We start from the raw sequence: 21,329 nt of genomic DNA, 5'->3' as shown, positions 1-21,329 counted from the left end.
CCACTCCCAAAGTCTTTCCTCATCATTCATCATGACTTTATGTAGATGCAGTGGAGCAGTTTATTTATTTTTGCATAGGCCTATAAATATAGAGTGTGCTTGTTATGTGCACTTACTGTAACAGTAGATTATGAATGCGTTTCTCTTTTCCTGAGTGGATTAGCTTTAGCACTGTCAGTATAAGCTGCACTTTGTGCGTCTTAATTCGCCTCAAAGCGCAGCGGCTTTACACAATCAAGAGCACCTAAACAGAGCTGCTGTAGTAGCCTACGACAAAGGTAAGCTTCTCACATAGTGTTATGCTATACACATCGACGTGTCGTTCACAATAAATGCGCATAGCTAGCATGACAAAACTGAAGAATAGTGTGAGAGAATGAAAATGCTACTGCGTCGTTTTTAGTTTCATCCAAAGAGACTACTTAACCGTAAGGGAAAACAACAAATGTATGGCAAAGTGCATGCTTGACGAACGCTGTAGATTAAAGAGTTGCAGGTGTGCTATTTAAAATACAAATACTTTGTGAGAAATATGGATAAAGTTGTTGTGAATCCGTACAGACTGTTGCGAGGTCTGTATAATCATGTTGTCAAATGTCATAATAAATAAACTGGGCAAGTACAGATCTCAGATCATATTGATTTGTTAAGGTTACGTTACGCAAACCGAAAAAGTATCTGACTTTAGATGTAATTCCGTGATTGTTATTAGTTAGCTAGCTTACATATTCCGTTATACATATAGGGGCTTTGTGACGTTCCCAGTTCCCACTTCCCAGCATCAATGTTGCCAAGTGTTGCTACTTTAACACTGTTTCCGCGGGTAGTTTTTGTATTTCCCGGGTTGAAGCGAACCCCTGCAAACCTGGCAACCCTGCCCAGCATGCAATGTTGTGCGAACTACGTTGTTTCCGGTTAGCTGCTCGCTATCGTCAGACACCGGGATGATCCGACATCATTCAACGGGCCCGCGTGTTTCACGTAAACCCGCTGGTCCGCGTAATCGGGCCTGTAATATCGATGAATACCGTCAGGAGTTCGAGAGTGACAAGCAGTGGTCCGCTAGGCGTCAGTTCATAGTGAAACACGTTAAAGAGTACGAGGGAAATGCTCTTGATAATTTACTGGCCCTGTCGATGGTATGGGTGAACTACGTTTTCCTGGGATGCAGGTGGGGATTGAATATATCATGATAATTGGGCTATTTAACTATTATTTTTTCCGTAGGGGTTTGAGTGCATACTTAGTGTAAGTCATTGGGCAAGTTAATTGTATACCATGTTTAATTTAGCATATGCAAGTGTATGCTATATTTATACATACCACATTAATTGTAAAGTTATGCATTAGTAATGCCAACCAATACTGTGGCTGTACTTTTTTTCTTTTTCTTTTTCTTTTTTTTTTGACGGGCAGATATGACTCCCATCTAATGCTCAAGGTGCTTGAGATGGCAGAAGGGATTGATGTTGGTGAAATGCCCTCATATGAACTAGTCCCGAATGCTGAATCAAAAAAGAGACCAGGTTCATCTGATGGAAGTAAGTCTGTCAATGCCTGAAATCTATCTATCTATCTGACATACAAACAAACATTATTCCGCATTTTAAAAGTTATTTTGTGGGTGCTTGGCATCAATTAAAGACCCCCCTGTGGTGAAAAGTTTTTAATGTTGTTTATGTCTAAGTGGTGATTTTAATATGCTTTAGGACTAGAGCTGTCAAAAGTACCGACTTTGGTACCAAGTCGGTGCTGAACTTTGAAAAATGTGACGATACCAGCATTTCTCTCTAGCATTTTGAGCGCTGTTCTTAAACACCTCTGATTGACCATTGTGTTGACGCGCTCAAAATATATGTCTGTGATTTGCTACAATGATCAACAGTGACTTCTTCAATGAGTGCTTACAGATACACACAGGAGCGTTTGAGGCGTCAATCAGTGGATCCGTATATCAGCGGTTATATTAGGGATCTGCTGAGAGACAGTCTATTAGACGCCTGCTTTTAAATGCTCCCGTGTGTATCTATTGGCGCTTTTCCACTACACAGTACCAGCTCGCCTCGACTCGGCTCGGCTCGGCTCGCTTTTCGCTCCGTTTTCCATTGCAGATAGTACCTCCACAATAGTACCTGGTCGTCATAGTGACGCCGCAGGAAACTGCCGTGACTTAATCTTTTACGCGAGACACACCCGCTACCCACACACACAGGACAATGGAGGAAATCGAGTGTATGCTGTTTTTGGATGTTTTTGTTTTTGCTGTTTTTTATTCAGGATACACCGTCTGGCGCATGCAATGATGACGCAGTGAATAGTGACGATTCTCTCTGACCAATCAGCAGTCTGCTGTGTTTCCACGTCACATTTTAGTATCGCCTCAGCTCGCTTTAGAACCTCGCTGGAGGTGGTACGAAAAAAAGTACCTGGAAGCAGGTACAGGTACAACTTTTACACAGTGGAAAACCAAACAGAGCCGAGGCGAGGCGAGCTGGTACTGTGTAGTGGAAAAGCGCCATATGTAAGCAATCTGTGAAGATCCAAAGTTCAGTACCAAAGTCGGTACTTTTTGACAACTCTATTTAGGACAAACCATGTGCAAATTCATGTGTCATCATTGCTGAATATTTTCTCCTTAAAACTCTCAGTCTCAAAATCGGGGTTTGAAATCGCTGGTGTTTCTTACGTCACAAAACTACCTTGTAACCAATCACGTCAACATGCGAGCTTTAGCATATCACATACAATGACTGCTCTGAAGCAGGGGAGTCTCAAGAGAAGCCAGGTTATCCCGGTATATTTTTCTGTTTATATGAAAAATCGGGTACATTTAGCAATATAGCGGGTGAATTATGTATATGATATTACATTCATATACATAATGTATGTATATGATGGAACTATACACCTTTCTCCACTGACATTCTTGTTCAAAGCGTTTCTAAGGATGCTGATTTTTAGAAGGCAGCTGTCTGACTTTGAGATGGTGAATGGGAACATGGTTTGTGTAACATTAGCACTATATTATTAGCAAAAGGCTAATCATATTAATCACCGTTATGTGTCCGACCTTGTAGAGAGCGATACATAAACCGTATTACCATTCTGATACGTCGACTTGTAGACAAGTCTGTATGAGTCGAGTGAGTGGTATTCAAGTATACTGAATGAAGCCAGGGTGTAGTTACATTCGAGGCATGAAGACATTTTTGTCACAGGATTTATTTTTTTAAATATGCCATTTTGGTGATCAAAGATGAGTTTTAAGGGATACAATTATTGACTACAGGGGGACTTAAAAAAAATGTTTATTCTGCATGTAAACAAAACAGCAGTATAAATTATCATATTTGCATGTAAATGGATATTTTAATCATATATGACTTCATATTCTAGGTGAAGAGCCCACGAGGAAGATGCCTGTGTCAAAATTCACTTCCAGACCTCGATTTCAGCCAGTACACTTTGTGAGTGGTGGGAGTTGCGGCAGTGGAAATGGAGAAACTGACGAAAAAGAGAATGAGAAGGAGCGCAGGAGGGGCGAGATGAATGAAGTAAGACCGAAGGAACCATATCATCAGCCATATAATGGGAACCATGACAATGTCCCTTCTTCCTCCTCTGGCAGCCTTGAGATGGGGATGTACGGTTATGATTCCTGGCCTGAGAACAGAACCAAAGACGTGGCTGCGAGCGGCAGAAGTGGGTTTGGCTATGGCAGCAGTACCCAGAACTTCATGTGCAAAGTGCAGCAGGAATACACAGCTAGTTATGAGGCTCATCATGCCAAACAGTCTGAATCATTCTCACAGGCGGTCCGAGTTGAGGGATACGGAGGTGCTGGACGGTCTGGAGGCTGGGTTAGCAGAGGGTGTGGACTGGGATTTGGACATCAGGATAGGCCGACTTCCAGCAAGGCTTTCAGCAGGGTATACGACGGTCCAAGCAGAGGCGGCTCTGGCCTTCTCCCTACACCCTCTCTGCCGACTTCTATACTTCCAGAAACAATTAACGAAAAACAGAGGCTTATTACCAGAGTATCATCAGCCGTTCTCATCACCCTCAGAAATCCTTCGTTCATGAGTGGGCCTGACAGCCCAAATTACAATTTCATACTTAGCCGCAGCATTCAGGCCTGCAAGACGAACCCAGAGTACATCTATGTCAATTTAAGAGATATTCCACCCGCTGACCTTCCTAAGAACAGAAAAGTACCCACTGACGGATATGCATGTGAATTGAGGTGTCAGTGTGTGTACCTTGCCACCGGGTACTCTGGGAGCAAAAACGGTGCCAGAGACCGAGCATCAGAACAGGCTGTCAAGCTGTTTATGAGGCCGGTGGAAGTCCGTGTCTTGCAACGGCAGTACAAGCGTACTTGCGTCAATGACATGGTGGCGTGCCAAGTTAACACTCCAAACCCTACCCTCCCCCCCCCTCTGCGCAACCCGGAGGACAAGCCGTCTCCTAGTACCAAGGGCCAGTATGAGCCTGACCAAAGCAAACACTGGACAGAATTTGTAATCATGGAGAACGCACATGACGCCATCTGTATACTCAACAACTCGGCTGCCTTCAACCGCATGAAAGTTGATTACACATTTGACCCGGTTCACAATAGCAATTTATGGCTCTGTAGTGTGTACTTGCAGGGTGAGCTGGTGGCACAAGCCAGAGGGACCAAGAAGAGCTCGAAACACGCAGCGGCGGAGGAGGCGGTGAGGAAATTGCGAATGAACCAGACTGCTCGCCAACAAGAGCAGCAGCAGCAGCAGCAGCGTTTTTCTGGAGGGAACCACACTTTGGACCAGCCCAGTGGTCGATACACCCAGCAAAGCAGCAAGAAAGCACATCTGGGTGAATTGGTGATTCTTGAAAACTCTGATAATGCTATTTGCATAATAAATGACACTGCTCAATTTAATAAAGTGCTTGCTGACTACAAATTCACGGTTCTGCCTGACCATCGCTGGCAGTGTGAAGTTTATCTAGATGGGAAGTACGTGGCTGCAGGCGTTGGGCCTAAAAAGACAGTGAAACATATTGCAGCAGAGGAGGCCCTTGCCACACTTCGATGTACACAGGCTGTGGTGAAGTCCAACCTCAGGAAGGAGGGCAATGTGGATGCAATTTCCCGAAATCAAATAATTGCTCGTTCTGGCGAGGAATCTATGCGGCAGGAGATCAAGGAGGACAACATTGGTAACCAGCTACTCCGTAAGATGGGCTGGACGGGTGGTGGTTTGGGTAGAGAAGGAGAGGGCATTGCTGAACCCATCAAAGTCAAAGAGCAGTATAACAGGGAAGGACTTGGCATGGATAGGCAAGGTGGTCTGACTAAGCGCGATATTGAGGAAATCATTCGGAATTATGTGAGTTCAAACCGTCAAGATGAACTGCGCTTCTCTACGGAGCTCAACAATGAAGAGCGCCGGCAGATCCACCAGATATCCCAAAGGTACGGGCTGCGCAGCAAATCGTACGGACAGGGCAGACAACGCTTTCTTGTTGTTAGCCGCAAAGTCCAGAAGGACCAGCTGATTGGTCAGCTTTTACAGGAAGGGCAGGTGGGACGATATGAACTGGTGAAGCCTCAGGCTTCACAATGACTGGGCTCAACAGGCCTCTGAGATGACTATTAATAAAAGAAAATCAGTTTTACTTGTTACATTTCCTGTTAATTTGTTTCCGAAAAGTGTAATTAAAAAAAAAATTATTCTCAATGTCTACAATGTGTACCCTTTTCTTCCCTTTACCAGTTTGTCCAATTATGTCCAGATTTACTGTAGGTTAGCTCTAAGTCATATGATGAACACAAATCATGTTACTCACTAAACTTTGTAATATCATGTATCTTATGAATATTTATTGACATGGATATTAGAAGTGGGGCCTTTTGGCAGCACATGACATTCCATTTTCTCCGTTTTATTATGCTTTCAAAATGTTCACTCAGTCTTTCATCTGTTGTAAGATTAACAATTGAAATATAAAAATATCCTTGAAGTAATTACAAAACATATTTTTCTCATTTTCTGGTTGTTGATTGTAGAATTAAGTATTTATCTCCAAATGATAATTCTCGAGCAGCAATCCCTGTGAAGCTGTTTGCTTTGTGAATACTGTCAACCAGCCTGCTTGTTTTGACACATTAAATTTAGTCTGGTCATGGTCCACTTTCCAGTTCACTTAATTGCTCATCTTATTTTTGTTCAAAGAAAAACACCATAGAGTTTATTTTACTGTTTATTTACAAGAAGTGAGAAAATGTAGTTTCTTACATGGGTTACTAGTGCAAATCGGACACTCTTGGTAAATTAAAAAAATGAAGCTTTTAATTCGCTAAATGGACACTGCATGACAGCATCACATCCATATGTTTGGAGGAGCAATTCAATGTCAAAAATAAACGGCACTTTAATGGAATTTTAAAAAAGCAAGAAAAACATGCAACTGGGGTGCAACAGAATAGTACTTTGTGCAAACAGAAAATAGTGAATACAGAACTAAAGAAAACGCACTTAGAGATGCCAATTTATGTTCTGATAGATCACTGTGTACCTTCAAACAATTACTGCTGACAAACTAACATGCAGTCAGTGTCATTAGGCAACACCTTAAACATCAATATGAACTGCTGAATTAAAAGAACAAACCACTTGCACTTGATAAAAAGGGCCATTCCCCAAATTTGGTTTTAAAAAGTCAGGTTTTCCAAGTGCAGTTATAAAGGCATGTTTCCGAAACATGTACGCTTTCCATACCAGACAATGTATCAACCATCTTAAACGTCCTTGCCATTTAATTTGGAACTCTGAATGGTATGACACTTTCGCAGAGACGCAATAAAATCTCTACATTCAAACAAAGATATCATACTGAAAACAGCAACCAACATGTTAATAACCCAAATGAAATCAGCCCACCGTGTAGAAGGAAATAAAGATGACCAAAATGAGGGCTGGCCAAATAAAAGCAAGTAACCCTGGCAACAATATTTTGTTAAATTAAGGTTTATCCTCTTCCAAGATAAGGTTCTGCATGAAGAAGGAGACCACAACACAACAGCACTCTAATCTTGCAACAGCTACAGAACAGACAATTCTACTGAATAAGTGGAGAATTATTCAAATCATGATGTGTTTTATTTTATGCTTTGCAAGGTGGTTTTCCTCTCATTGGCTGAGGCGGACTATTGTTCGTATGGGAACTGTAAGGAGGGTCAACAGTCACGCCAGCTCTGTTCCACAATGGCCGACACACGTTTCTCATACTCTCTCTTGTTTTCCTGATACAGCTGAGCTGCCTGGCTGTTGGCAGGGCTGTTTGGGTTCGGCTCATCCAGTAAAGACTGTGGCAAATGAAAGGCATGTTAACAACCTGAATAATGTCCTCACATTATTTTAATGGTACCATCAAAATAGCAAAAAGAAAAGTTGCAAAAAAATGTCTTGTTAATTAAAACATTTACTCTGTGCAAAAAAAGCAGAAGGAAGTGCACACATGTACCTGTATTGAGGTTAAAATTGAAGAAACATCATATGTTGGACTCCAGCGATTCTGAAGAATGTCCAAACATATACTACCATCTGCATAAACTGAACACAAAGAAAGACAATTAGATTGTATGGTCCATTGGCACATACTTAATTCTAGCATGTGATATGTGCACATTAAGTAATCTTTAGTGCAAGGAATTTATAAATACAAAAATCACTGTAAGTTTGTAAAACGTACCATTAGGGTGAAACATTTTGGAGACAAACCGGACTGTAGGAGGTTTATTTGGATATTCTTCTGTAAATTCTATTGTGAGTTTGAAAGTTCCTATGACAAGCAGAAAAAAATTATAAATGAAGCAAAATCATTTGCCAGATGTAAACAAAAGAATTACACCATTCCAAATCGTTGTACACAATTACAAAGTGGCATGTATAAGCGGTTGCCAACAATATTGTTTAGAACCCAAAGCTCAATACTTACTCAAGCTGTCAATGTAGTTTGTTTTGTTTTGTTTTTTAAAGAAAGAAATGACTTTTATTTAGAAAGGAAAGGACAATAAAATGTAAAAAGTGACAGTAAAAAAATAAATGTTATGTTACAAAAGATTTATATTCAAAGACCACTGAAAAAAAATCTATTATTTTACAAAAAGAAGCAAGCAGCACAACTGTTTTCAACATTGATAATAAGAAAGGGTTTTGAGCACCAAATCAACATAGAATGATTTCCGAAGGATCATGTGACAGACTGATGCTTGTATTTTCTTGACTTACCATCTTCAAATGGTGTTCCTTCAGGGCTGTAGGTAGAAGAAATGGGTCAACATGTCAGGTTACACATAACACTTGGCATGACAGCAAGAAACAAAGCCAAAGTCACTGGCCAATGTGCAAGAGCCCTGCGCATTACTCTAATCCAAAAATAACAAGGCACAACAGTCTACGGATATGACATTATAACCTGTTTCCTTCACCACAACACAACACAACACAACACATTGCTCCATTCAGGACACTGTCACTTAAAGATCAAATAACCAGCACCTCTTATGGGGTCCACTGGCCATCTGGCCTATTTAAAACTGCTTTTATTACCGCTAGCAACCTGAATCTCATAGACCTCGAATTGGTTGAGAAACAAGTGTCAATGTGTTCTGTTAACTGTTAATCGCGGTCAATAAAAGTAAATTATACAAACCCAAAAATGACAGCGTTCCAGACCATGATGTTGTTTTCAGACGGGGCTCCGCTAACTCCTGCTGGAGGATCCTCCTGGAGACTGAAAAACAAGTTATCCAAAGAAGTTACATTACATATACTATATACTACATTACGACAACACCTCATACCGCACAAATGACCTCCAAAATACATTATCGGAGAGGGGTAGTGTCGTTAATAAATGTATTTTATGGGGGAAAAGTCGCCATGTTAAACCCCGAGAGTAGCCGGTGCCCATAAAGCACCCAGAGGCCTTTAGCATTCTCTCTGTCGCTTACCGTTTAAAATCTCTCATCAGACGCCGTCTTGCTGGGGTTGACATAGTTTAATTGGATAGCCGAGACGTAAACATAAGGTATCGACGTCGTTACTTTGAATTAGGTTCAATTCTTTTAGTTTAACGGACGTCGGTTTAGTCGATTCGTTTAAATATCGACGTTAGCCTTTCGCTTGCTTGGACCCTCCTGCCTGTTTTCTCTACTAAGCTCGTCTCTCTGGGACTGGACCATACCAACATAAAGCGGGGGAGAACAACGGCTCTAATAAAAATGAGCTTGTTCACAAACACATAAACATATTCGTGGTTTGAAAAAAAAGTTTTTAAGAGTACTGACATTAATAATTAGACTGTTTTGTTTAATAATAAGAATAAATATGGTTAAGGTAGTTTACAGAAACCCCTCTGAACACGCGCAGTTGTAGCGGACTAACAGTTACGTCATGGGTTTGACGGTAGGTACAAGAGCAAACATTTAATACTGTAACTTTGCAGTCGAGTACAGAATATATAACAGAAAAAGTTAACCGTTATTTTTATTTATTTTCGTTTATATTTCAATTTAATAAGGTGCAAAAAATCAAAAGACTCGCAATTATTAGTAAAATATATTTATTGCCAATATTATTATTCAAATACATTCCTCACAAACCCTGTATTAAGTCTTGTTGTAAAATCAAAATCAGTAGCATTAATGACTTTATTTTGTCCTGAGTAAGCTGTGCTGTTTTTAAAATAGAAAAAACAGCTCTTCACAGTGCACAATTTTAAGGAACAAAACAAAAAGTGAACTTATACAGAGATATTTTTTTTTTAAAGGTTTAAAATTTACACCAAAAATATTGTGATATTATTGAGGTGAACCATAATCACAGTAGCTAATGTAAACAGAGGTTAACATTTTTGTTGAATAAAAAAATATCAATAAATCAATAAACGAATGTTCATGCTGCTCATGGCCTCACTGAGGAATATCAGAATGCATCTTTGAAGAATATTCATATAAAATATTAAGTAATGCACATTTAAAAACAAATTATTAAAATAATAAAATACCCTTTTTCTATAATGAAACACAATCCTTCACAGTTAGATTAGCTATTGAACTGAAGGCAGGTTCTCCAGGCAGGAACTCCATTAGAACATATGAAAGCAGCCTCTACGGACACAAACAAAGAATATAAATGTGAATCTGGTTCACCTTTGAATACATTTCAAAATGGATTTTAATTAAATAAGATGAATAATAATAATCATAGCTAGAGTTCTCACATAGACCAGTTTCTTGTTCTCCTCCGTGTCTTGGAATATCTTAAACACCGCTTCCACATCAGTCTTCTTAAGGATTAGAGAGTTTGAATCTAAAACCACCATGTCACAACAATTACAAGGATGACGGAATCATTTAAAAAGTGATTTGCTCATCACAGCATGGGAAAATATTGTACGTACATTTTGAATTTATAAGCTGCAAAGCCTTTTCCTTGGTCTCTTTTTTCTCCTCACTGTCCCGTGGCGGCTGTTGGGATACGTTTCCATCTGGCCACATCTTCTTCTGGAAATTGTCAATGTAGGATGCAATCTGATCCTCGGTAGGATGCATCCTTTTTAAAAAGTTGTTTATTTTCCTGCATGGGACGAAAGCTTATGCTTATCTTCACATCTACAGCTAAACAACCTTGGTATTTGAATAAATATACTATTAAATACTTACTTCTTTACCAAAGGCTGGACTGGTTTTAGAATGGCATCAACAATATTAACGAGGACTGAGTTACCTGAATAGGATAAAGACAAAAATTAAAGGGCAAAGAATTCTTTTTAGTTTCAGTTCTTGTCCATCATAAAAGCAAAACAGAACAAGGAGTTACATCATACCAGTTATTTCCTTCAGTAAATCAAATATGGCTTTGGTGGCCTCAACCTGCTCCCAATTGGTCTGGGGTTCCTTTTTCTGAGGCTGATTTGTCATCTCGTCCTTGAACTGTCCAGTTTTCTCTTTTACTTTGAACAATTGTGGTCCATTTGACTTTTTGTGAGTTAACTTTTCTTTTTTGTTTGTTTTGACCCCAGACTGGGCAATTCTAAAGCCTTCGACCGAGTCAGACTGCAAGCCTTCAGTATGGCTCATGACTGAGCTTGAGATATCATTGGAGTATGCTGTGGGAATGACTAATTTTGACCTATTAACAAAGATACCTAAGCTCTCAGCAACACTCTCCTGCCCATCAGAAACCACATCAGCATCATCAGAGATCTGATCCATGTCTTGTATATCTGGTTCTTTACTTCTGAAGGGGTCAGTCTCTTCATGGGGGGTACAAAACCGTACGATTGAAGCCATTGGCCCTTCTTCAACACCCCCCTTTGGCTCTTCAACTGTGTCAATGCAGGCTAGCTGTGCTGTCGGTCCACCGTGATGTTTCGAGGCTCCTGCTTCATCAAGCTTATCCACTCCTCTGCAGTTATGGGACTGAGGAAAAAAACATAGTAACATTAAATTACCTGTATCACCAGAGGGTGTCAGTATTCTCAATAATTTACACAGTGCTCTGGTAATTGAAGCTAACTCAAGCTAAACATGTACTGTAAATGAACAAAACTTAGCTACATTTGGACCAGATATCAAATCTTGTATGTAGGGCAGGCTATATTGATCCAAATATATAAAATATTGATATAAATACACTATGGTTCAAAAGTTTGAGGTTGGTTAGACTCATATGGTCTCATATGCTTTAAGGGATAGTTCACCCAAAAACTGAAACTGAAAATAATTCTGTCATTAATTACTCATGTCGTTCCAAACCCGTAAGACCTTCATTTATCTTCGGAACACAAGTTAAGATATTTTTTATGAAATCCGAGAGCTTTCTGACCCTCCTATAGACTGCAATAATCACCACCTTCAAGGCCCAGAAAGGTAGTAAACCTTATGGGTTTGGAATAGTTAATGACAATTAACTGAGGGTGAATAGTTAATGACAATTTAAATTTTTGGGTGAACTAACCCTTTAAAAGGGCTGCATTTATTTGATCAAAAGTACAGTAAAAACAGTAATATCATGAAATATTATGATTTAAAATAACAGTTTTCTATTTGAATATATTTTTTTACTGTGATGTCAAAGTTGAATTTTTAGCATCATTACTCCAGTCTTCAGTGTCACATGATCTTTAAGAAATCATTGATTTGCTGCTCAAGAAACATTTATTATAATCATTATAAATGTTGAAAACAGTTGTGCTGTTTTGATCAATAGAAAGTTCAAAAGAACAGCATTTTTAAATAATTAAAAAATGTGTAACAATGTAAACTGTAACTTGATTAATTATTAATTTAATGCATCCTTGTAAATATAAGTATTAATTTAATAAAAATAAAAAAATCTTTCTGACCCCAAACTTTTGAACAGATGTAGATCATCAGTTTCATTATTAGATTGTCTTTAAAGACCCCCTGTGGTAAAAATCAAGTTTTTAATGTTGTTTATATGTCTATCGTTCATTGTCCAACGTTGTAGCGACACTTAAAGGGATAGTTCACTTTGAAATTAAATTTTGGTATGTTTTAGCTTACCTCAAGGGCATCCAAGATGTAGGTGTCTTTTTTTTCCGCAGTAGTTTCAATTTTGATATTTTTAGGTCAAACCGTTCTTGTCTGTCAGTCATATAATGCAGGTCGATGGTCACTGTCTCAAAGAGCATGCACAGAGTCCAAATTAAAACAATTCCCCGTCGTCCAAATTAAACAATTCCCCCATCGTAAGTACACATTGATGGCCTAAGACACGAAACGAGCGGTTTGTGTGAGAAAACGAACAGTATTTATATCGTTTTTACCACTTATACACAGCCATGTCCGAGTGATCTGATCTGATGTGTACGCAGACTGGTGCATAGATATATACACTAGATGTCGCCTTAAAGACATTCGTTCCAATGAACTGCCGTAGACAAGGCGACATCTAGTGTATATATCTATGCACCAGTCTGCGCACACGTCAGATCAGATCACTTCGACATGGCTGTGTATAAGTGGTAAAAGTGATATAAATACTGTTCGTTTTCTCACACAAACCGCTCGTTTCGTGTCTTAGGCCATCAATGTGTACTTACGATGGGGAATTGTTTAATTTGGACGACGGGGAATTGTTTTAATTTGGACTCTGTGCTTGCTCTTTGAGACAGTGACAATCGACCTGCATTATATGACTGACAGACTAGAACGGTTTGACCTAAAAATATCAAAATTGAAACTACTGCGGAAAAAAAGACACCTACATCTTGGATGCCCTTGAGGTAAGCTAAAACATACCAAAAATTAATTTCAAAGTGAACTATCCCTTTAAAGCGCATTACCATTCTGATACATCGACTTTGTAGACGAGCCTTTATAACTCACTCTTCCTCTGAATCAGTTTCTGGTTCAAACATATATGTCTGAATTAAACCAGTATTTCCACTTGCCACTGTGAAGCATTTACTACAGAAAATGTAAGCGAGTGGATCAGGTATTCTAAGCTTAAGTGATTGCGTGGAGACGGAGACTACTTTGCATATTCATGGGTCCGCATATACTAAATGAAGCAAGGGTGTAGAGTAACATTCAAACTATTTTAAGGCATGAAGAATTTTTTAACAGGAAAAAAAAACGTTTAAATATGTCATTTTGGTGATCAAAGATGAGTTTTAACACTAGAACGGCCATGGCGGTCATTTTGACCGTTTTGAATTTTATATCTGCAATAACTTTGTTGAAAAAATAAATACAATCCTGCTGGTACCTGACTTTTCCTAAAAGTGTCTGTATTTTCATTTAAAATGTTTTTCATATAAATTACACATAAGGCAAAAAAACAAATGAACATATTTACCTATTTCGGCCATAGACGGTCATATTGACCGCACGGAATTTTGCGGTATTATTATAGGCTATACCAATATACACAACAATAAAATGTTGTTAAAAATACACTAAACATATTCAACAACAAATCATTTAAATGTAATGATATTCAGAACAGAACAAGAATGAAAAAATAACTATAAACAAGCTAAAATGAAATGCGTTATAAGCGAAAGTGAAAGTAAGCGGCGTTAGGCTCACGTAACTTTCTAATTAGAATCAAAATGTTTCAACATTTGCGATGTATTTGGATGGTAAACTATTTCTTTATTATAGGCTTTGTACTTCACTCACGTTCCAATATCGACGGAAAAAATCATCCTCTTCACATGCACAAAATGGTACGAATTGTAGGCTAGCCTACTAGGCTACAAACAGAGCAGTGGAATTTTTATGTTAGGTTGACTATTTTATTATTATATTTTATTGTGGCTATAATGAACAGGCTGCAATGTCAATTGCAATACTGGAATATGGTGTGTGTGTGTGTGTGTGTGTGTGTGTGTGTGTGTCGGCGGGCGCGACGCGATCGAACTGTGTAAACAAATATGGGCTACTCCGTCATTTTGTTCAGGACATCTACGGATATTATTTATTTATAAATGTATAATTAAACTTGTTTAAATGTACAGTTTGGTGTTGTTTTGTTTTTTAAAGACATATTAATACAATAAATGCATTAATCTCTCAATTGGGTATTTATCATTAAAGATATAGAGTTTGGAATATAGCGGTCAAAATGACCGCTTGCGGCAGTTCTAGTAGTTATGGAATTCTGGCACTTCTAGTGTTAAGGGATAAAATGACTGACTAAACGGGACTTTAATCTATTGACCTAACATGTGTTTTTACCTCTTCCTCATCGTGGCTAGGAGTGAGGAAGCTTGCAAGTCCATTTAGAAGACTCCACACACCTCCCTCATGTTCCTTATCACCCAGCAGCCCTGCAAAAGGGCCCAAGAACTGGAATACAGGCTGAGTGTGACCAAGCTGTGCATCAGAAACCAGCACCTGGAGAGGAATAAGGGGAAACCATTTCCATGTATGTATAATTACTGGCATTCTTCTTGCAGCTACTTACATTCTAGACAGTGTGTGTGACTGCCGTTACCTGCAAAAAGTGCTCAAAGGCTGATCTCACTTCCTCTGTGCATGCGTCATCAAGTTCCTTTTTTGTGTTTTCTACTATTGCAGAAATAGAGGGTAAAGTGGACGTATCCTTAGGGGAAAAAAAAGAAGAAAATAAAAAAAACTTTTTAAAAGCGACCAACTACAATTATTTATTAAGAATAATTAATTATAAGAGTCAAATATGAATGACTAGAATACAAAATACTATAGGTTTCAATAGAAACGATGCTTTGAAGATTCCTCACCATTTCCCCTCTCTCCTGCCAGAGGCTATAAAAATGAAGTATATCTGACTGGGTCTTTTTCACATCCCAGTGGAGATTCTCAGGGTTATTTCTTTCCTCCAGATGAACCGTGAAACACAGCTCTTCACTTTCCTTCTGAACCTAAGATTGTGTTTTTATCATCATTATTAAATTATTCAACTCAGTTAAGATTGCACATTGTTTAGCTTTCTTTGTTTTAAAATATGCCTCACATTTGTGACACGGACTGCCCATTTCCCCACCCGCCACATCTCATAGGAAAGCTTAAACTCCATCAAATCCTCTTGGACAGTTGTGAGGTATACATCCGTTTCACTGTCCTTTTAAAAGAAAGCACAGGCAGCGTCAATTGCACCGAAAACTTTGTAAATCAATTCAATATTAACATTTGCTGGTGTATTCCATACATAATCAGAGTCCAAGCAGCTTTTGATGGAGCCCTCTCTACTGCTTACACCATCATCTTCAATAACAGCAGATCTACGTGCTGATAAAGCCCTCTGAAAAAGCTCCTTCTTGTGTTTGTTCTTTTTGGCTTTCTTTAACTTGACCTTATCAACAAATTTAGAAAATTGTTCTTTGATTCTATTGCCTAACAGAAAAAAGACAAATAATTACTTTATTATATTATTTATGTACACATACTGCTCATAAATCAAATTATTGAGATGAAGGAGAAAGATACATCACCCTTCTTCTTTCCTTTAATGTCTTCAGACCGACTGTCCTCTGCTTCATCCGTCAATCTGTGGAATTTCAATCCACAAGTTTTAAAGTAGAAAGAGGCCTGATATGAAAAAGAGACTGATATGAAAAATATACTCGGACTAAATGTATAGAGATGACTTACTCTTCTGCTTCTTCACTTCCTATAGAGGATGGTGTGCCTTCCCTATTTGAGTTTACCAGGTCTCCCATTGAGCTTTTAGGGGTTACTCTATCCAACTGCAAAACCACCATCTGATTCAGGTTGTCTGGATTACAAAGGCTTGTCACAAGCACATCAAGTGCTAGACATGGACAGCAGGAGTAACAAAGAATCAGTGTATTATTAGAAAATAAACAATACAATTGGTATATCACAAAAATAACAACTTTTGGGGTCAGTAGGATTGATTTCTATTCATCAAAGAATCCTGAAAAATAGGTATCACATGTTTGCACAAAAATATTAACTGTTTTTAACATTAATAATAATAATAAGAAGAAGAAATGTTTCTTGAGCACCAAATCTGAATATTATAATGATTTCTAAAGGCTCATGTGACACTGAAGACTGGAGTAAAGATGCTGAAAATTCAGCTTTGCCATCACAGGAGTAAACTACATTTTACAGTTATTTTAAATTGTAATAATATTTCGTGATATTACTGTTTTACTGTATTTTTGATCAAATAAATGCAGCCTTGGTAAGCATAAAGAGTAAATGTTTTTGTGACAGACAATTTAAATGCACCAACAATCAAGAATTGGTGTTTAAAAAACAACTTTTATTGGTTAATTAATTCTATAAAATATTTCATTTTGAAATTATATTAAATATGATACTGGTTGAAAAAGATAAGTTGAGAAAGAAAAAAAACACTCTTTGTAGTCATAACAATTGAGAAAAAGTGAAGAGATTCGTTTCTTTTGTTGCCCTAGTATTTATGCACAGAAAAATGTGGATAAACAAGTCTGTAGAAGCAGTGAAGACATGCTGAGACAATCCTTGAAGCAACGAGTGACAAAGTAATGTTTGTTTCAGAGATACTATCCTTAAGAATGAATGCTACACATGTTGATGCCAGATAGCTGATTGGAATGTTCTGGATCACTAGAAAGATCATTAGAAAATATTTAGCACAAAGGTCAGTAGGGCTAACCTTTTGTAGCTACAATCTCAGTTAGGACACACTGGTAGAGTTTTGCTTCCCAGATGTATTCAGGGAAAAGGTTTCGCACCAGAGCCTCTGAGAAAGTTCTGAGAACTGCCATTTCCTCTGACCTTGAACTGAACACTGGAGAACTGAAACAGAAACAGGCCAGTTTACATTTTACTAGCAGAATTCCGGGAACTGCGTCAGATGATTAGTCTTAGGTGAGGAGGGGAAGTCCATCACTTTTGGCAGAAATGCATAGCTTTTAAAACATGAGCTCAAGAATCATAAGACCCAGAGTTCTGCTTATGGTCTCTAAAAAAGGACTAAGAATAAAAAAGAAAAGAAGTTCACGAAATCATAACAATACAGTGGTGTCACTCACGCCAGAATATTTTGCAGTATATCAGGCTACAGACAAACATGCTCACCTGTCTGACTGTTTTGCATTGTGCAGGTGGTGAGTTAAGATCCTAATACAACCCACACTGGTAGCAGACAGATCAAAGTTCTTGGCCTTGCAAATAATTTTCTCGACAACAAAATTATACTCCTCCTGTAGTGCCCTATAAAGGGGCTGACTGTCACAAAGTTCTGGGACAGTGTACCATGGCTGGATCAGGTGAGTATAGGCACATTTAAACACTACAAAAGAAAAACGAAATGTAATCATGACATGCACAACTGCAGTGATCTCACTTTAATGCCAAATATGTCTATCACTTTTGGTGAGGAAATAAAGAGGGTATAAAAGGGCATTTCCTAAAAGAGAGGCACACAATCCTACGAGAATTATTTTAACATATTTTCTGATCCTGCATTTCTGTTGTATGTCATCTTTAAAACATATTTCAAAATGTGTCATGGGTTAAAGAAAAAATAAATAATCTCAGTCATTATTTCCAGACATGCTAGATAGGCATAGCGGGGGTGAAGCTTGTGAACAACATTATTATTTACCCCGGAGGAGTGACTTCTGTACTACATTTGGATATTGCTTTGTCTGAGACACAGTTTGTCCGGTTCTGGCAGCATCAGTCTCATCAATGGCACCAACATTGTGACCTTTCTTTGACTGAAACAGGAGGATAAGGTGCAAGGTATTAAACGGATGATGTCTGATATCAGAGTCATACAGAAATTAGGTCAGCAAGAGCTTTGGGTTTTTGCATTCTGGAATACCCTACATACAGAAATAAGGAACAAAAAGTGTTCTGGATGTGAGAACCGGAATAAGTCTCAACCAAAGAATTTTAATAACGAAGTGATGATGCTTTCCACAGTCTTCCCACTGTTCGGTCTAAAAAAGTTCTTTACTTTCTTGTTATGCATCCATTTACAATAACCATTACAGATATGTCTTCTATTACAATGCTGAAAAAAAAAATCAAACATAAGCTAGAAGCTTTGTTTTGGGACACAGTAGCTGGTTTCTAGCTAGTTTACGAGTAGTCTTTAGCTGGTGCAAGCTGGGAGCCAATATTGGACCAGCTGGTCGTTTCATTTCAAGGTAGCCAAGCTGGTTTTTGGAACATGATATCTGGTCAACCAGAAACACAGTTACCAGCTAAGTTAGATTTTCCAACAGGACAGTGTCAATCACTCCATGAACTTGTTCAAAGTAATAATAACAATAGCCTAATAATAATAACAGTCATAATAACAGTCCGGCAGAACTATTGTTAATGTTCTCAAGTCACATACGTTGATACATGAACACAATGTTACCTGTAGTGTTGTTTCCTCGGGTGTATCATCCGTTTGAGTGCTTGTTTCACGGTCTTGCTTTTTGAAAGGGAAATTGAAAAAGCATAAAAAACAAAAGAACGCCTGTGTCCATATTTGTCCAAACTCTGAGAAGTACCAAACAAGTACAAATATAATAGCGAGAAAGCATCGCCAAGAGTACATTTTAAAAAAAGGTCCAGGTTCAGAAAGAAATTCCTTCACATTAGCGTTTCAAATAGCGCTTCATTCGTCCTTTTAAACGCTACACTTTATCCCTCCCTTCAGCTTTCATCCAGACAGACGAGAATCATACTGCAGAACCGGAAGGTAAGTGTTTATGGTAAGAGGCACTTGCGATTGTAATGTGATTGGTGCACCTGAAGATGTCGTAGTATTTTTTCCTTCCTGGAACGTCCGTTTAATCGTTTCTATTATCTGCTCTCTGTATGTAATAACTGCATGGTGCAGTTCTCAGTACACTTTATGAACGAAACGATCTTTAAGTGAATCGTCCTCTGCTATATATTAGCCTACGAAATACAGTTTACCGTGAAGGCTATTAAATGACAAAATTGCTTACTGTATTAAAGAAGACACCATGCGACACAAAATATCAAGCATACAGTGAAAGTCTACATTAACCTTCTTTGCCGCTGGGTGGCACACGTTGTACACTTCATTAATGTCTTTGTAAAACAGGAGGTGAGAATTTGGGTGATATGACAAAAATGTAACATAACATTATTACATTTATTACGTATAGTAGCCTATTAAATTAAATGTATTATTATTGTTTATATTAAAGTTATAGTATAATTATATTATAGGCTAGTAATTATATTTTAGACACTCTACCGGCTAAATATAACTGTGGAAAATATAATGATTTGGTATAGTTGTAACTTGTTTATGTTTAAACACGTTAACGTGATCGTGGACGAATAGAACTGAACGAATCATACAAAATGAACATGGTCGATGTAAGGAAGTTAGCTCTTATAAAGGCTGTAGTCTATTTCAGTAGTTTGATAATACAGTTTAAGGTCCAGCTATAATATTTCAGTTTGAATACAGTTCATATAATGTGTTATTTGCAAGGTATAAACCAATAAACATTTTAGATCATGCACTCCAGACAAATTTCAGGTAAAGTGGGCCATCCATGATTGATCAAAAATGATCCTGTATCTTAATTAAAAACACATGATTAACACATAGGCTATTATCAAACAACCATATTTAACAAACCAAAAAACGTATAATTAAATTCATCAGTTCACTCAATGCATGTGTAAAATTCAAAACAACTGATAGAACATGATGTGTACATTAAATTTGATGAAAATCAGAATATTCAGAAATCAGAGTATTGATGACAACATTAAAAATGTGACAATACGCATGCAACAAGGCTATAACAATAAATAAAAGGAACATTTAACATGGTAAGCATATCTCTTTAATTAAAGGCCATCGTTGTGCTCTAAAATTGTAAACCCATTGAGCACAGTACAATCAAGCTTATGAGTACCACCACTTTCCTTTTATAGCAGGATCAGCAATCCAATTAGCAGAAGAAAAATTGATTATTGGACAGGTTCATTCAGGCAGCTGGCATATGATTAAACCTCTACAGTCACATGATGGAATACAGCCTACTGACAGTGCCTCTGCCAGCCAGATTAAACCCATAAAAATAGCACCACGCGAACGAATCTGTACAAGTCATGTGATCTGCGAGTAGCGCCTGCTGCCAGCCAGCGCAAGTTTGAACCGCCTTCCCAGGATTTACGTCACGTCCAAGAGCGAACATGCAGCGGCGAGTTGCGTAACCTGCGGGTCATCAGGTTAATGCATATTACACGATATAGTAGGGAAATTGTCATTTGCTCCATTAAACTGAATTTTTTTTTTTCAATTCCTTTTGCTACTTTTGCGTAGTTTATGAAAATTACATTAATCTCAAAAGATGTATTAATCCGTATAGTTGTGATAGTGTAGAATGTGAAGCAATCAAAAGGACTTAAATTAAATTAACACTGTTATAAACAGTTTAGTCTTAAAATTGAACAGCCCCATACTCCCTGAGAAATTATTTCAAAAACTAATTGCACTCATTCAGAAGGCCATATTCTATTATCATAAACACCATCCACTATTTATCCCTGCTTAACATCCTGTAATAGCACACTCAAGAACTCACCACGCTTGAAGTGAAGGTGATGCAAGGACGGATTAGTGAGCTAATTTACGACTAGCTGATGTCTGCTAAGAGATCACCAAGGTTTTTAGTGTAAGAGGGCATATATGAGCCACCTTCTCCAATAGTGGAATCGCACTAGAGAACCATTAGCCTCACAACTGTTTAACATTTTATTCTTGTTGCTAACTTTAGGTCACCTGCAACACTATGACCATCTGACCCTCTCAAGATTC

At 38.1% G+C, this 21,329-nt stretch overlaps 3 protein-coding genes across 7 annotated transcripts; 1 reads left to right on the top strand and 2 right to left on the bottom strand.

Annotated features, from left to right (window-relative positions):
- The first annotated feature begins 136 nt into the window (after nucleotides 1-136).
- On the top strand, nucleotides 137-6,436 carry nkrf (NFKB repressing factor). Of its 3 annotated transcripts, none has more exons than XM_082177490.1 (3): nucleotides 137-278; nucleotides 1,417-1,541; nucleotides 3,397-6,436. In XM_082177490.1, the coding sequence occupies exons 2-3, from the start codon at nucleotides 1,433-1,435 to the stop codon at nucleotides 5,607-5,609; spliced, it is 2,322 nt and encodes a 773-aa protein (XP_082033616.1). In that variant the 5' UTR covers nucleotides 137-278; nucleotides 1,417-1,432; the 3' UTR covers nucleotides 5,610-6,436. The 3 variants fall into 3 exon arrangements, with proteins under 3 accessions (XP_082033616.1, XP_082033614.1, XP_082033615.1); XM_082177488.1 differs by lacking the exon at nucleotides 137-278 and adding an exon at nucleotides 900-1,171; XM_082177489.1 differs by lacking the exon at nucleotides 137-278 and adding an exon at nucleotides 1,002-1,139.
- Nucleotides 6,234-10,159, bottom strand: ube2a (ubiquitin-conjugating enzyme E2A (RAD6 homolog)). Of its 2 annotated transcripts, none has more exons than XM_082177521.1 (6): nucleotides 10,057-10,159; nucleotides 8,701-8,781; nucleotides 8,277-8,302; nucleotides 7,738-7,827; nucleotides 7,510-7,598; nucleotides 6,234-7,351 (listed from the first exon to the last, which is right to left on the bottom strand). In XM_082177521.1, exons 2-6 carry the CDS (start codon nucleotides 8,724-8,726, stop codon nucleotides 7,223-7,225), a joined length of 360 nt encoding a protein of 119 aa, XP_082033647.1. In that variant the 5' UTR covers nucleotides 8,727-8,781; nucleotides 10,057-10,159; the 3' UTR covers nucleotides 6,234-7,222. The 2 variants fall into 2 exon arrangements, with proteins under 2 accessions (XP_082033647.1, XP_082033646.1); XM_082177520.1 differs by lacking the exon at nucleotides 10,057-10,159 and adding an exon at nucleotides 9,002-9,480.
- LOC309504408 (uncharacterized protein) lies at nucleotides 9,596-20,041 on the bottom strand. Of its 2 annotated transcripts, XM_082177486.1 has the most exons (16): nucleotides 18,894-20,041; nucleotides 18,126-18,240; nucleotides 17,597-17,810; nucleotides 17,172-17,314; nucleotides 16,157-16,316; nucleotides 15,997-16,052; nucleotides 15,714-15,898; nucleotides 15,519-15,626; nucleotides 15,286-15,426; nucleotides 15,021-15,128; nucleotides 14,762-14,920; nucleotides 10,879-11,473; nucleotides 10,715-10,778; nucleotides 10,453-10,628; nucleotides 10,273-10,361; nucleotides 9,596-10,159 (listed from the first exon to the last, which is right to left on the bottom strand). In XM_082177486.1, exons 1-16 carry the CDS (start codon nucleotides 19,074-19,076, stop codon nucleotides 10,064-10,066), a joined length of 2,592 nt encoding a protein of 863 aa, XP_082033612.1. In that variant the 5' UTR covers nucleotides 19,077-20,041; the 3' UTR covers nucleotides 9,596-10,063. The 2 variants fall into 2 exon arrangements, with proteins under 2 accessions (XP_082033612.1, XP_082033613.1); XM_082177487.1 differs by lacking the exon at nucleotides 18,126-18,240 and having other exon boundaries at nucleotides 18,894-19,026.
- Nucleotides 20,042-21,329: the final 1,288 nt, after the last annotated feature.

Source organism: Leuciscus leuciscus (genome assembly GCF_965113295.1).
Source record: "Leuciscus leuciscus genome assembly, chromosome: 8".
Taxonomy (NCBI): domain Eukaryota; kingdom Metazoa; phylum Chordata; class Actinopteri; order Cypriniformes; family Leuciscidae; genus Leuciscus; species Leuciscus leuciscus.
Note: the sequence above shows the minus strand (reverse complement) of the source record. Positions and strands in the feature narration are given on the sequence as shown.